The sequence below is a fragment of the Telmatherina bonti genome, assembly GCF_933228915.1.
Source record: "Telmatherina bonti genome assembly, chromosome: 18".
NCBI classification, from domain to species: Eukaryota; Metazoa; Chordata; class Actinopteri; order Atheriniformes; family Telmatherinidae; genus Telmatherina; species Telmatherina bonti.
Window position 1 is genome coordinate 9,645,450 of NC_136616.1, and position 17,776 is coordinate 9,663,225.

The window sequence follows — 17,776 nt, forward strand, 5'->3', positions numbered from 1 at the left end:
CAGATTTCTCACACAGTAGGATTAAAATTGTGACGTTTTCGTGAAATGACCTTTTATCTTCAAGTCTGATAATTAAAGCCTCAAGAAATTATCTGACATCCATGAATTAATATTTAAATACAGTTTAAAAGAGTGTTTAATAAAACCTGGTGGTCAACTGTATCAAAGGGGGCACCAAGATCCAGGAGAACCATGATTGAAAGATTCTCAAAGTCTAAATTACATCTAAGGTCATTAACAATCTTTGAAAGGGTTGTCTCGGTCCTGTGGTTTGTCCTAAAACCAGACTATTTTTCAACATTGTTTGAACTCGTGTAATTGAATTAAAAACACAAAAAGTTTTCTGTCAATTTACTTAAAAATAGTAAGTTGGATACAGGTCTGTAATTACCAAGAATGTTTGGATCTAAAGGAGAAGGGGCTCACCACCACCATTTTAAAGGCAGATGGAAAGACACCCGTCAAAGGAGAGTTATTTACCATGTTTTACAGCTTAGGCTAAAAGAAACCATAAAATGTTTTTAAAAGCAATGTAGGAATTGGGTCTAAAAGGCAGTTGCTGGGTTTAGCTGGAAGAAAACTTGACCAAGCATCTTTGTATCACCCAGGAAAAAACTTTCCAGTGTTTCCTCAGACTGCTTGATCATTTGTACACTGATCCGTGTGTAACTGAAGTGTTGTGTGAACGTACCAGGTGACTCTTGCACACGTATTTAATGATTTGTTTGCGTAGGATCCTTTTTCAACAGTGAACCATTTGATTTGTGACGAAGAAAAATTGTGCATGAAATATTGCAGTTTGTGCATTTTTTAAAATTTGAGCAAGTGTAAAAAAAAATTTTGTGCATGTTATTTATAGATATTTGTGTGTGCATTTCAACATACCTTTACAAGCACCCAAAGTTACACACACAAAATGGTTTATATGGTTTACAAACCATGCCATATACATACAAGTACTCAGTCACACACAAATTTGTTTACACTGTTTGCAAATCATGTCTCACACACTATACAGAGTTGCTTTTCTCTTCGTGTTGGAGCAGCCAACACCATGGAGTAGCAGACATTGAGATACATGTAAAGATTAAACAACGAGGAGCAGTGCATTACACCATTTCAATGCACTTCGCAGAGAAATACCACAACGTGCGGTTGAAAACGTGCAATGGTCATGCATTAAAACCAAACACCACTTCGCACTCTGCAACGTGCATTAAAACTGCGTAATGCATGGATCCAAGTTCTGTAAACCGCCCAAACTATGGTCCCACACAGTAAACATTTTATAACAAATGTTTATTTATTCATTTCTTTTGTTTTACAAAACTTGCTAAACATACTGAACTATTAGGAACAATTTTATGTTAACCTTTTTTTATGCTTTAAAAAAAAAAATAAATAAAACCCCTGCGTTGTGCGTTTCTCTCATTCACCTGTCCAAAGCCAGCTGACCAAAATTTAGATGATCAACACATTGCTATGCCTTTAATGGGTGATATGACAGTGATTTAAGTTGCCAAACTATGTGTGCGTATACATGAAATAATGCATCCCAGTTGACATTAGAATTATCACTGACCATGGTATAAAAAGAATTCTAAACAACATCCAAAACAAAAACAACGCTTTTGCCTGGATGATGCTTTTGGTTAACACTAGATGACTCTGTAAATTTGGCAGAATTATTATCAAATATTATCACACAGTATAAATGGACAATTTCTCAGATTACTGGGAAGTTCTGCCCAGACATTCTGGGCAGAACTTCCCAGCTCCTTTTAGATATTCAGTTTTAGGCCAGTCATTGGGGCTCAAATGAGGAATGGGTTTTTCCTACAGTTTTGTTTCCATCTCAACATCTGAAAGAGACCTCCACTGAGAATCGAGGACATTTTGGATTACTGCATTGATTGATCTGGCAGCAGTTAAGAAAAAAAAAACAACAAAACAAAACCCAAAAAAAAGATCTTTTACCTCAAAATTTCTCTATCCAATGATCCCGTGATCCACTCAGTCTTGTCAATGGTCCCCATCACAAACCCAGGCAGCCTTGACCCAGTTCTGCTGTGTGTCAGCAGCACACAATAAAGATGTAAAGGTCACAAAGAATCTGAGACATTCAACTCCCATCTCAAAATCTTCATCTTAAGAAAGTCTACAACTGGTAGTATGGAACACAGTGCAACTTCACTTACTGGTAAAAGTAAATTTGTCAATTGTTTTGTTTCTGACAGATTTAGGAAGAGAGTCTCGAAATAGATAGAAACTAAGCTGAAAAGTGTGAATCAATCACCACATTGAACCACTGCTCCTGCAGAGCATGGTGCACAGTTTAGGTGAGGGAAACTGAAATCTTCAGGTCAGCAGATAAAATCCAAGCACGCTGCCCTCTGTTGTTTTAAATTCAACAGTCCAGCAGCTGCTTCGGTTCCGACCGACTGTTAGTCGGGCAAGTCGATACACAGTTTAGGTGGCGGGACAAAATATTTCCCAGGACTCTGCGTGATCACCACTCCTGTCTTCTTATGAAACATTGGCGCAATCTTTGGTGGCGGCTCTGGAACGGGCAGATCCTCAACCGCCTCAGGGTCCTCACTGCGCTGGAGGTCATAGGACACATTGCCATACTCTCGCAGAAAAGGGAGTATCTCCAGTAAGAAGTGGCAGAAGTCCTTACGGATGCCGAACCACCCTGTTGGAACATTAGGACCATGTGGATCTTAACAGTGCAGAAACAACAAATGGTTGACATAAAGCAGCTAAAGCTACTGGTCAATATATATATATATATATATATATATATATATGTGTATATATATATATATATACGTACGTACGTACGTACGTACCTTACATACATACATACATACATACATACATACATACATACATACATACATACATACATACATACATACATACATACATACATACATACATACATACATACATACATACATACATACATACATACATACATACATACATACATACATACATACATACATACATACATACATACATACATACATACATACATACATACATACATACATACATACATACATACATACATACATACATACATACATACATACATACATACATACATACATACATACATACATACATACATACATACATACATACATACATACATACATACATACATACATACATACATACATACATACATACATACATACATACATACATACATACATACATACATACATACATACATACATACATACATACATACATACATACATACATACATACATACATACATACATACATACATACATACATACATACATACATACATACATACATACATACATACATACATACATACATACATACATACATACATACATACATACATACATACATACATACATACATACATACATACATACATACATACATACATACATACATACATACATACATACATACATACATACATACATACATACATACATACATACATACATACATACATACATACATACATACATACATACATACATACATACATACATACATACATACATACATACATACATACATACATACATACATACATACATACATACATACATACATACATACATACATACATACATACATACATACATACATACATACATACATACATACATACATACATACATACATACATACATACATACATACATACATACATACATACATACATACATACATACATACATACATACATACATACATACATACATACATACATACATACATACATACATACATACATACATACATACATACATACATACATACATACATACATACATACATACATACATACATACATACATACATACATACATACATACATACATACATACATACATACATACATACATACATACATACATACATACATACATACATACATACATACATACATACATACATACATACATACATACATACATACATACATACATACATACATACATACATACATACATACATACATACATACATACATACATACATACATACATACATACATACATACATACATACATACATACATACATACATACATACATACATACATACATACATACATACATACATACATACATACATACATACATACATACATACATACATACATACATACATACATACATACATACATACATACATACATACATACATACATACATACATACATACATACATACATACATACATACATACATACATACATACATACATACATACATACATACATACATACATACATACATACATACATACATACATACATACATACATACATACATACATACATACATACATACATACATACATACATACATACATACATACATACATACATACATACATACATACATACATACATACATACATACATACATACATACATACATACATACATACATACATACATACATACATACATACATACATACATACATACATACATACATACATACATACATACATACATACATACATACATACATACATACATACATACATACATACATACATACATACATACATACATACATACATACATACATACATACATACATACATACATACATACATACATACATACATACATACATACATACATACATACATACATACATACATACATACATACATACATACATACATACATACATACATACATACATACATACATACATACATACATACATACATACATACATACATACATACATACATACATACATACATACATACATACATACATACATACATACATACATACATACATACATACATACATACATACATACATACATACATACATACATACATACATACATACATACATACATACATACATACATACATACATACATACATACATACATACATACATACATACATACATACATACATACATACATACATACATACATACATACATACATACATACATACATACATACATACATACATACATACATACATACATACATACATACATACATACATACATACATACATACATACATACATACATACATATATATATATATATACACACATATATGTGTATTGTAGGGAGGTCATACAGGCAGACGAAAGCTACACACACTACTGAGCCTCATTTTGACTTGTTTAAAGAACATTACATCAAAGTTGGATCAGCCTGTAGAGTGTTTTTCCACTTTCATTTTGAGTATTATTCCAAATCCAGACCTCCATGGGTTGATACATTTGATTTTGATTATATATAGATAATATTTGTGTGATTTTGTTGTCAGCACATTCAACTATAGAAATAAAGTATTTCCTAAAAATATTTCATTTATTTAGATCTGCAACATGTTACTTTAGTGTTCCCTTTATTTTTTTGAGCAGTGTATTTATAAAGTTAGCTGTTCTAAAAAAAAAAGGAGCAGACGAGCAGCATCAAGCCTCACCAGCACCACACTACTGTATTAAAACACTCACAGTGGTTCCCTCCTTTCTGTCCAAAGGTTGTGGCCATAAGCGTAAGCAGGGACAGCCACAGAGGGACAAACACACACACATAGCTGAGATTATTGTGGCCATCCAGTTTGTGCACCAGAAGGATCTGAGGAGAAACATGAAAAGAAAAATGGGAAGTAGCATCAATCTTTTTTAAAATAGGCTTTTATTGGTTAAGCTTCTGTTTTGTAAAAGAGGCAGTGTTTTAACAAGAGACAACTCACTTCAAAGGTGAGAAGAGGTACAACTATGGTCATCCAACTGATTGCCATGGTGATGTGAGTCCGTCTTTGTTCTGCAATAATGTCAATGGAGCGCAGAAAGAGTACCGACCAGATGATGTAGTAGAGGACAACAAGGCACAAGAAGGACATTAGGATCCATAGTGGGACGCACACCACCTGGAGGACACAAGCAGGAAGAGTTTAGCAAACTTTCGAAGAAGAAACAGACCAGAGACCTGTTGAACAAAAGTAAGATTCCAGAATCCAGGATTGATAGTTTAGCTGTGTGTTCACTGAATGCAAAACTAAATCATCCAGGCTTAATAGGGTGCACCCAGACCCAACCAGGATGAGGAGGCATGGATTCTTCAAACCAGGTGAAACCAATCCTGGATATGTGCATGCTTGCAGTTTCCTTGCTGGCAACAGTGGTGTAGTTCTGTTGCCAGCAGAAAATCAGCATCTGAAGAACTCAGAGAACAAATCAAAAGAAGGGAAACACTGCCACAATAATAAAATGAAGAGTGGAAAGTGTGGAAAAGTGCACAAATACACACACACTTTCCGTTCAAACCATCACCAGGGGCCTCATTTATAAAACTGTGGATAGCAACGATGACTAAACAGTGAGGCAAATAAGTAATAAGTATCTGTCTGTGATGCACATTGCTCTGTTACTCTGTGCTGTGGGTTGGAGAAAGGAGTGAGCAGCCCCGACCTGTCAGTCAGTTCCCTTTGGAAGGTGCCAGGCTCAATTCCAGAGTCTTCTATGTGCCATGTTCACCAGCAGAGACAGATAAGCGACTGTTTGCCTTTACGCATTGGGGTGCATTTTATATCCAACCATCACTTCATGTTCTGTACATCTGCAGGTGGGGGAAACACCCTGATCACAGCCTAATGATGGGCAATTTTGCATGGTGACCACGTCATTTAATTTGCAATTATTTAGATCTCTATTTGTATGGCAGCTGCTGTATGACTTATTGTGGAACACCTTCGTTTTAGAACATATTTTAGTGACTGACGTTCTTACTACATATTTTATGAAAATCTAGATTTTTTTTCCATGTTGAAGTATTAACATCAAATATGCATTTTCTTCATTTTTGCAAACACCGTTAATATACAACATTCTGTGTGAAAGTTTATTTTTGATTTTGCACAAATGTTTTAAATTTCTTTGGTTTCATTTTCTGCCGTTGGTGTGGCCGTTTTCCATTTCTCCATATTTTGTGCGTACGGCAGGGTCAGAGTTAACATGGAGATAGGGACATTTTGCCGCCATGTTGTGTTTTTATAAATCCCAAACGTTGACTATAAATGGTATACACCGGATTTTGTGTATGCGACAGCTTTATAAATGAGGCCCCAAATCACTATTACAATCCTCACAGTCAACAGCTCTGAAAACTTCATTTTTGTGGTTGGAGTTTTTCACATGATACAAGCAGGAGAAATTAATTTGGTATCTATTGATCTGGGATGAATGTGAGAACTACAAAACATGTTTTGGAAGTCTCACCAGCCAAGGCCAGGTGATGATACTGTCCAGCCTAAGAGCGATGAAGATGAACTGCAGGATATTCACGGAACATAACACCTCCAGCTGAGGAGAGACACAGGAGGAAGATATGTAAGAACATTTACCAAAATTAAATCCATTAAACTGTGCTGATAATCCATTAAATATTTTTTGGTCTAAAACATGATTGAATATGCTGCTTTTCTTCATAGTAAACTGTACAAGTCAGTTATTTTACTTCCACAACACACAACCAGACATTTTATGAGGCTGCGTTTTGAGATCTGCTTAACAATTAACTACAAAGGTATAGTGCAGATTAGTCAAACTAACGTTATTAAAATCAGCATTATAACCTGATTGAAATCTCTTGACTTAGTTGCACCTAAAAACAAGGCTGAAATAATCGTTTTTACACAGAAGGATTTCTCCTTTGCGAAAGTCATCAGCACGACATGAACAGTCTGATGTCATCCTATTTACAACACAACACCTCATCTGCATGCTTTCTGCATTCCACACTCTGAGTTTCTCCCTGATGCGCCACACACAGGCAGGCACATGTAAATGAGCACAGCTGCAAAGAGAGAACGCAAGTCGGAAAATATGTTGTTTCAACAATCTGAAAATCAGACAAATTTATGTGTTTTTAAATTCTCCCATGAGATGAGATGGAAACAATACTGTGGTGGATACATGAGAGGTTAGAATTGGCAACGTCCAATGTCTTCAAAATGTACCTGAACAAATTGAATCTACCGTCATTGTAAAAATTTCAGTTGTATTATGGCTTAAAATGAATTCAATATTTGTTGTAGCTTTTATAAATGTCCACACCTTATCTGTGATCTGAACTTTTAAAATACTTAAAGTGACTTGACCCAGTAAAACAGTATTATTAATTAGGACATTTCAGAAATTGGACAGCTGTCTGTTGTCTGGGGTTTTGTCACCAGTGTAAACATGTGCCAATTCTACTGTGAGATGATTTTCTGTTGTGACCCCTTCAGAGGGACAAGCCAAAAGCGAATAACATTTCAGTCAATAATAAAAAAAATTAGTGCTTGACAAATTCTGAAAATGCGAGGTGCGACAGCTAAATGTGCCGGTGTCACGTGATGTTTAAATGACTGTAGCGCAAGAAAGAGGACAAGAATTATTACTGAAGGAGTGGACTTGTGGATGCTGAATGAGGCGCCATTTATCAATAAAATTAATCATGGTACTTTGCGTTTAGCTAAATGCGACATATTATTTCAGATTTTGATTCAAAACAATTTAATATTCAGCCCTACTTGAGGGCTCTAAATCCTGCCACTGATTCCTTAGCTCTGAACTGAAAAGGGGAGCATCAGGCTTACTTTCCTCTGCTTTAGCATTCTCCAAGGAGTTCTTCACACTACCCTGAACTCACTGTGCCCTGGGAGGGCAACAGTTAACAACAATACTATGCCACACCTGAGTGTGGTCACCAAAAAAGTATGTCAGGGAATTTTGACTATTTCTCTTGGCCAACGTTGAGCCTTTAAGTCCCTGGCTGTTTCTAAAACAACATACAATTTTCTCTGCTGATTTTTTTTTTTGGGGCTTTTGGCTGTAAGTTTTCAGATTATTGACATGAATAATCTGCAAAGTGACTTGTGTATTTTGTGCAGAGGAATTTTCAAACGTAATAGAACACTTTTGTTTTCTATGCAAGCGAGCACAAACCATGAAAAGAATCATCATCACAGTATCCCCACTTCTGATTTTACCTCAAGTGAGCGATCATGTCGAAAACCCCAAACACATGCTGCTACAGAGACAGGTGACACGAAGAAGAGAGGCATGAAGACGAGAAGCCAAAAATAGTTGCCTCTGGCCACGCGGTCGCACACCAACACCTCAAACATCAGTAGCAGGACATGGAGTCCCACCGCTATAAGCATAGCCTTGAACTCCACGCATGTCTCCCCTTCAGCCCTTGGAAAGGATCAACAACAACAAAAAGTCAGCACAATGATGTTAAAAAAAAAAAAAGCACCGCCTTTCAGTGTCAAACTTTCTAGCCTTTTAATTCTCTCTTTGCACAAAAGTAACAAACTCCTGAAATAAATCTGGTGTAAAAAAAAAAAGCAATGCAAAGGTTGCTCAATAAATTGGATGACAACTTGAAGCTGAAGACCAGCAGCTGTTTTATTTCCGACTCATCCGTGTACCATTAATGTCAGCATGTGTTTCATTGCACCTGTACTGGGGGTTATGGGCCCACACTCCTGTGCCAACAGAGGCCCCGATGATCACCAACAGCTTCCACAGCCATACTGGGGTAAATACAGCCCAGTAGTTCCACTGGATGACTCCATCCAGCCTCAAGGAGAGCAGCACAGAGAACAGCAGCAGGCAAGAGTAGATGAGGAATTTACTGAAACAAAGACAAGGGAGACATTTTTAAACCTTGGCAGCAAAGAAATACTGTATATGTGTCTAGCAGAAACTTTGCCTGTTACAAATATGATAAATCTTATAATGTAAAACCATAGTAGTTCAAGCTAAGCCTGAAAATTGATCTAAAAAGCTTGGTTTAGTGAGTAATAATCGCACAGCTTATAAGAAAAACACTAACTATTTGCAAAGTGTGCAAAGTGACAGATGTGCCGATGTTAGAAAAAGAAAAAAAAAAAACAAAAAAAAAAAAACGTACAAACCCTGAAACACAAGGGGGGAAAAACAACATCTACACATATGTTTTATTTATTTAACTTATCAATTTAATTAATCAAACACTGTTCATAATGTACATCTTAAAGGGGTCCTATTATGGTATTTGGAGTTTTCTGAGCTTTCTACAGTGTTTCAGTGTTGAATCCTCATCAGATATGTGAACGGCACTGTTTTTTATCACCTAAACGCATGTTTGAGTTCCAGTACTCTCTTTGTTCAGTTTCCATGGCGACGAAAAACGCGCCTTTTTAAGAGCACTTTTTCTTCTTCGAAATCCTTGTGACGTCCTGGGGTATAAGGTTCGGTGATTGGTTACCTTCTACTGGTTAACAAGGGCATGTACAAATACATCAGGTGGGTGGAAAACGTGGGATAAAGTTATTTCCAACGATGGCTGGTGAGTTTACCAAAGAGAGACATCCTGCTGCATTCGTTGCTGTGGGTTGCTGTTTTCCACTTCGTTTTCAGGCTCTGATTCAGGTTCAAACATGTAGGGCTGTAATGCTATGTGTTGACATTGTATTTAGTTTAGTTTTTTTTTTTATTGAGTTTATATTAGCCTAATCCTTCTGTTTATGAGATATGTTACAATGACGGCGAAAGCAGTTGCAGTTCGCGCTCCCGATGTAGTGAAGTGGCAGCTGACTAATCAGTGGCAACTTATATCTGGCGGGAGGCGGGGCTCAATCCACTTGTTTTGCCCACAGGCTGATCTGACAGCCTATGGAGAGGGTCGGTCTGAAGTAAATAAAGCGATTGTGGTAATAACTCGATCAATCTCAGGCCTTCTGGGCTCAGAAATAAAAATAAATTAGCCTGAAATGCACATAATAGTTCCACTTTAAGTACATCTATGAGGCTAGATCAGTCTCAATACTCAGAAATACACACTTTCTGTTTCACAAATGAAAATGCCCTGATTCACAAATATAATTTTGATGCACGCTTTTACTATAAATGCACTCTATCTTCTTCAGAAATGCACACACTCTGGTTCACAAGTATAATTTAGATGTACACTAATACATATTCACAGACCATATGAATTGCTGAACGTGCATTTACAACCTGCTTCTTATTTGTGAACATCTCTGCATTTGTGAGAAAGATCTGTGCGGTGAGTTTTGAGACTCCTCTGATGTCGTAGGTCAAAGAATGTCATGATTGGTTAATTAATCTGTCAATCAAATTTATGACTGATTGACGGATTCATCGGTCTGAAAATCTGACAAAATAATCCTTACAAATGGCTCCTCACATTTTCTCCACACTTTTAAACCCGTTACAGAGCTACTGCTTTTGAGAGACGCAGAGATCAAAAACCTGCAAATGGCAATTGCCAATCTTGTGACTTCAAATGCTGCAGCGGCAAAAATGCTGTTTTGTCAATGGCTTCTGTAAAATGGCCAGCGCCACTGCCCAACTGGTGAAAACTCCACCTCTAACTGGTTTGCAGCAACCACTTTGTTTACAACAAAAAAAACAGCAGTTTTACAGGGATTCATCCAGATTGAGTGTGCATTTGAATCAGAACATGTTCATTTATGAAACAGAAAGTGTGCATTTCCGAGTATACATCCAAAACTTGAGGGTTTAAATGTCCCAAACTGAAAAAAAAAAAACATACAAAATGTTTAACTTGCTGAGAGACAAAAACAAAATCTCCAACAGAGAAAGGCTGTCTCAAAATTAACCTTCTAAAGATTTTCTAACAGACAAAAATGAGAAAATTCTGTCATTTGTCTCACTTGCTTGTTCCACCTTTTAGCAGATGTGTGCTTAAATGGGTAATTCTAAGATCTTTCCTTTTTTACTCAAGAAAGGTAAACAACCACTCCCCCTAGAAGTAAATGCTGCCATTGATACTAATGATCTGGACCTGAGCTTTAACATGTTCTTGAAGCACCTTTAAAACTGAATCTTTCAGACATCCACCCCATGGCCCACAATATCTATACTGTGACATTTGTTAGCGACTAAAATGTTTTATGGATTACTTGGATTTAAGATGCCCCCATGAGTTAATAAATTTAATCTATTTCACAGCTTTATATTCAAGTTTTGAAGTTGTTGTTTAAGCGTTTTACAGCCCGAAGATGGAATTAGTCGTGCCGCTGAGACTGGTACTTCATTCATGGTGGCAGCTGTTTGTTCTAATCTTTTCATAAGATTGATAGCTACCATTTGCAAAGTGAGAAAACTGACTGATTACATAGCAGCATTTAGACTTTTTAACAGTATGAAACGTACAGCTAGTTATAAATATGTTATGTTGATGTGGCTAATTTTTTTTTAAGCCGGGCCTTTTGCAGCCGCATCCCAATAAGTTTCTGTTATTCTTACATTTTTACATAGACCGGTTATTCACAGACCGGTCGAAATCAGAGTTGGCATCGTCACAAGTATGAGACAACCGGGTTTTGGTTTTTCTTCTTTTTCCTCCGACAAAATACCGATGGAGAACAACCAATACCAACCTATGACTGAAGCTACAGCTAACGTAGCTAACGTTACCTTGGATTGAAGTCCTGAAATAGTCCTCTTAAATTCATGGTGAAGACCAAACTGGTTTAACTACCAAACATTACTTCTCTCGGTGATACGAGCTACTTCAACGCCTAATGTGAACGCTACATATCGTAATTTCAGTGCTTCGCTTCGTCACAAGCTCTCTAAACCAGACGTCTTTTGTTTTTCTTTTTTCTTAATTTTCGTCCGTAGGAAATGACGTCTGTCGTCTTTTGTCGGGATGGTGGGTGGCAACCATGGACATCATATATACGTAGACGCCTCATTGAGCGCTGGAGAGTGAACCAGCGTCGCCGCCATATTGGATGGGTCTCCGCTGTCGAGTTTTGCTGCAGCGTCAACGTAGTTTCCCCACAAAACTCTTTTGTGGAACAACGCGTATATATTACACACTAAAAAAAAAACTAAAAAAAAAACCACTTTTCTACATAATTGGTTGATAAATAATATTGACAGTGAATAATCTCGTGAATGCAAGTGAATTGTTAGAATTATCATGATATTATTATTAGAATTATTCCTACACACCAAGAGCCCAGTAGAGGCAACACAGAATTAAAAAGTAGAAGTTGAAAAAAAGTGTAGCATATATGAGTAACGAAGCAGAGCACTGGAGGATTTACTGTACTGCACAAAGGACAATCATGAGACAACAAGTGGGGAGAAGACATTACATTTAACAAAGAATGAATGAAGAATTATAGAAGATATGCAACATCTTGGTGCAGACATTAAACGATCTCAGCTTCCTTAAGAAGTACAGTCTGCTCTGATCTTTCTTGTAGATTTATTCACACATATATATATATACATACATACATATACACACACACACACACACATATATATATATATACATATATATATATATATATATATATATATATATATATATATATATATATATATATATATATATATGTGTGTGTGTGTGTGTGTGTGTGTGTGTGTGTGTGTGTGTGTGTGTGTGTGTGTATTAGTGTTAATTTAGGTTTATTTTTTTCTTCATTCATTCTTTGTTAAATGCAATGTCTTCTCCCCACTTGCTGTCTCATGATTGTCCTTTGTGCAGTACATTAAATCCTCCAGCGCTCTGCTTCGTTACTCATATATGCTACACTTTTTTTCAACTTCTACTTTTTAATCCTGTGTTGCCTCTTCTGGGTTCTTGGTGTGTAGGAATAATTCTAATAATAATATCATAATAATTCTAACAATTCACTTGCATTCAGGAGATTATTCACTGTGTTAATATTATTTATCAACCAATTATGTAGAAAGGTGTTTGTGTGTGTGTGTGTGTGTGTGTGTGTGTGTGTGTGTGTGTGTGTGTGTGTGTGTGTAATATATACGCGTTGTTCCACTATAGAGTTTTGTGGGGAAACTACGTTGACGCTGCAGCAAAACTCGACAGCGGAGACCCATCCAATATGGCGGCGACGCTGGTTCACTCTCCAGCGCTCAATGAAGCGTCTACGTATATATGATGTCTATGGGGCGGAAGCGGTAACATCCCCGGAAGCCTTTCTGTTGAAGATGGCCGGGTTTTTCAGTCTGGACACTTTATTCGCAACAAAACTGTCCGCAACGCCGAAGTCTCGCGAACACATTTTTTTTTTCTTTTTTTTTTTTTTTATTTAAAGCTATTTGCATTAACCAGCCCCTTTTCCAGCCTAAATACCGCTGCTGGACCTGCCTCAGTTGCTATTAGCAACAAGCTGTGTGAATATGTGCGAGCAGCGATCCCATGTCCGCTGCTCGGTTGTCTGTCACCAAAGCCAACATCAGAAGTTTTTTTTTTCTCTCTCTCCCTTCATCAGTGGACCAAACTACCAGGGACAGATGGATTACATTATTTTTTGCTGATAATGCATCTCTGCCGGCTGCGGCCTCTGTTTGTGCCAAACATATGGGAAAATACCAGGAGGAGACGGCATCAACCCGGTTGGAAAGAGGGACAATTGCAGCTTTAAACGGCTCACCATCAATGCAGTCGGTAAGTGTCACTATTGCTGTAAAGTTCTGCTTTGTTGTGAATGAAACATGACTTAATCTAACGCAGATAAGGCTAATGCTAATGGTTATGCTAACGGGACGAGCCGGAAGGTTTAACGTCTTAACGTACAATTGAGCCCCAGGTTTTTATTTTCTCATATCTATCCTATGCTCTGCCACGTAAATGTTTGTAAATAACTTATCTATTTATTATTTTTCACGCCTACTACCGCACAGTAAGTACTGTATTTATGATGGATGCAGCTTTGCTGTTCCCACCATGACATGGCAGCTGTCATTAGCAATGATCATTTAACCATCATGTAGTCTTATGTTAGCACCTATTGGATGTCGGCAGGGAAGATATTTTATTTCCATCATCGTATTTATTCACCAAACCAGAATGCAAACTGTTTATTTCTGACATCTTTATGTCATGTTTGTAAAACGGGAGCTGTGCAGGATTAATATCTGCAGCTGCAGCCTCTGTGGATGTGGAGGTCTGACTCCTGGTATGATGGCTCTAAAAGATATGTTTTATTTTGTCTACATGCAGTGAAGACAGAGGTTAGGGAAAGTTGTGTCTGTGTATAACTGTGTGAAATAAAATGAGTGTGTTTTTAATATTCTCTTTTAATATTTCGGTGTGTGAAAACCTGATTTATTTAGTCAGCTTTTTAAAAATAAAAGTATGCAAAGCACTTTGTGTTGCCTTTGGCATGAAAGTGCTTTATAAAGTTTGATTTGATCTATTTGTATTAGTGTTTGAATACTCTTAAACTGCAGCTATTTACACCTACAATCTATTTATGTGATGATCTGATATTTTTCAAACTTGTATTTGCAGATTTTAGTCCAGCACATCTCACGCCATGCACAGCACCAGCGGTCCACAGATGTCTAAAAGTTGATGTTGGAGCAGACTGACCCTACAATGCAGGCAACAACTGGAACACAGCTGTCATCAAGGACTTTCCACCCTCTTCTCAGAAATACAGGTTTGTCATTTGTTTGATTAATTTTACATACAGAAAATGATAAGAAATCAAACACATACATTCTTAATGGAAGCTAAGAGGCACTTATATTGCTTGTTCTGATGTCAGTATCTGGCTCTGTGCAGAAAAGGAACCCAGACGACAGCAGTGAAGGTAACATCTCAGCCAGTCTGGAGGAAGATGATGATGATGAGGATGGTGTGGAGGCTCGCTCATCCGGCTCCAGAGACACAAGAGTCCACATAAAACCCAGAAAACTAAGCTACTGTGTTAACAGAATCAATAACTCAGAGTGATAATGATCATTTTTATTTTATTACATTGAAAATGAGCATTGGTTTTATTTCTGTACACTAATAAAGATATTGTGTTTTAAAGAGCTTTATTTTTTACTTCAGATTTACATTTTACATTCAGAGATCAGATGCATAAATGTGTATATGGTAAAGTTGTATATTTACTTTAATTCAATTGCTATTGTCCTAAGTGACTGCAGCAAATTTACTATTTGTTATATGTAATATGAAATGGCAAGAACATAAATAATCACCTTTTACAGTTATTTGCCATTTGATTAGCTTTATTTCTGAATTTTTGGGCATTAAAGAGAAATTTGTCTCTCATTCCCTCCGAAAGGTAAATGTACATAATCCTGCTTATAAATGTTTCCTGCATTTTGTAATGAAAAAGCAGACTGGTTCCACGCCAGGATGTTGGGTCAGACGGAGCAGTTTGGACCTGCTTTATCCTTCTCAGCACCTAAGGAAATGAAAATGTTATTTTCTAAGCACAATAATATCTTGCTGTCTATTTCTGTTGGCATGTGCAGCTTAACATAAACAATTAGACCGACATAATAGATTGTAAGTGATGCTGGGATATATAAATGACGAGTCTATATTAGTCAGCAAGATATATGACTTCATGTTATTTATCTGTACAGTAACACAGCAGCCCACATCAGTGTCTGCATCAACCAGAGATCTGTCAGGTTGACATAACGACATTTTTCACACTCCTGGCTAAAACGGGAAATCTAAATAAGCTAATTAATGTAGAAAAACACGTGACGGTAAATAAAACCTCAATAAAAAAGCGCAGTTCCGTGAAACTCCGTGTGGTTAAAATGTGTGTGTGCTTATCTGGGTGCAGCTGGACTCTGAACGTACCGACCGGTTCAGTCAACATCCGTTTTTACATCTGTAACTTCGGATTGTGTTAAAAAGTACATTTATTGTTTAAAAAACGGTGCAACACGGAATAAAACTGTGACGTATTAACATGAACGACATGCCTCGTTGTCAACATGCTATCTGAACAGGCAAGGCGAGCAGACATTAAAATGAGGACTTCACCATTCAGAGACAGTTTGTTGTAAACGTGCTCCTTCCACCATCTCGGTATCTTCTCTCTCAGGCTCAGAGTCCGGTTCAGACATCAACGCTGAATTCAGAAAGCTGCTGCTGTCGGGTTAGCCGCTAATGTTTTTAGCATGGAGGCTACTGGCCTCGCCCCCCTTCCAACTCCGGACTTCCAGCGATCAATCAGCGAGCACTTCATTAACATGATTTTAATCCATATCTAGGTTGATAGAAATCTCGTGTGAATTCTCACGGGAAAAGTTTTATTATGAATAAAGTGTCAGAAAAAGCACTTTAAAAAAAATTTTTTTGTTGTTGTTTAATAAGTTTTTAAACAGTTATTTAAAAACCGTTAGAAGACACTTAGCACATGAAAAGACCAGGTTACGACACCTTTAACCACTTTAGAACGACTCCTCTCACTCCATATGTTTATCATTTAGAAATTAAAATAGTGATCTATAGTGTCAAAGGCTTTTTCAAGTCAATAAAACCCCAATTGTGTATTTAATTTCTTCAATTGCAGTTGTATTATCTTTCATTATTTCCATCAGTGCCAGAGCTGTAGATCTATTTGTTCTAAATCCATACTGACTCTCACGTTGTACTTTTCAATAAAGTTATCCAGTTTGTAGCCAAATAATTTTTCAAGCACTTTTGAAAATTGTGACAGTACAGACACTGGTATATAATTAGTAAAACTATGCTTGTCACCAGTTTTTAAAAAGGGAATAACCTTTGCAACTGTCATTCTGTCTGGAAAACTGCCTGTAAATTGAAAATGTGACATAATGGTTTGCTTTTACAATCAATAGTCTTTTTTGCAATATTCATTTTCATTATTTTTTTTAAATTTTAGCTACAGTTTGTCAAATATTTTCACTCACTTCCTCCAAGAACATAGAT

The 17,776-nt window shown here is 36.5% G+C and overlaps 1 protein-coding gene and 1 long non-coding RNA gene across 3 annotated transcripts; one reads left to right on the forward strand and one right to left on the reverse strand.

The window, feature by feature from the left end:
* Positions 1-1,293: 1,293 nt before the first annotated feature.
* tmem185 (transmembrane protein 185) lies at positions 1,294-12,611 on the reverse strand. 2 transcript variants are annotated; one of them, XM_079257604.1, is made up of 8 exons: positions 12,502-12,570; positions 10,395-10,491; positions 9,512-9,688; positions 9,039-9,246; positions 7,285-7,368; positions 5,760-5,936; positions 5,518-5,641; positions 1,294-2,695 (listed from the first exon to the last, which is right to left on the reverse strand). In XM_079257604.1, exons 2-8 carry the CDS (start codon positions 10,475-10,477, stop codon positions 2,445-2,447), a joined length of 1,104 nt encoding a protein of 367 aa, XP_079113730.1. In that variant the 5' UTR covers positions 10,478-10,491; positions 12,502-12,570; the 3' UTR covers positions 1,294-2,444. The 2 variants fall into 2 exon arrangements, with proteins under 2 accessions (XP_079113730.1, XP_079113731.1); XM_079257605.1 differs by lacking the exon at positions 10,395-10,491 and having other exon boundaries at positions 12,502-12,611.
* A 1,434-nt stretch (positions 12,612-14,045) lies between these two features.
* LOC306768967 lies at positions 14,046-15,762 on the forward strand. The gene is made up of 3 exons (XR_013771670.1): positions 14,046-14,512; positions 15,359-15,509; positions 15,635-15,762. It is a non-coding gene; the product is annotated as an uncharacterized lncRNA (long non-coding RNA).
* Positions 15,763-17,776: the final 2,014 nt, after the last annotated feature.

Excerpts from the sequence above, each read along its gene's own strand:
- tmem185 (XM_079257604.1), bottom strand. The coding sequence starts at position 10,477 with ATGTTTGAACCTGAATCAGAGCCTGAAAACGAAGTGGAAAACAGCAAC. Across the intron at positions 9,689-10,394 it reads CAGCAGGATGTCTCTCTTTG|TAAATTCCTCATCTACTCTT; the intron begins GTAAACTCACCA and ends TCTTTGTTTCAG. Across the intron at positions 5,937-7,284 it reads TCATCACCTGGCCTTGGCTG|GTGGTGTGCGTCCCACTATG; the intron begins GTGAGACTTCCA and ends TGTGTCCTCCAG.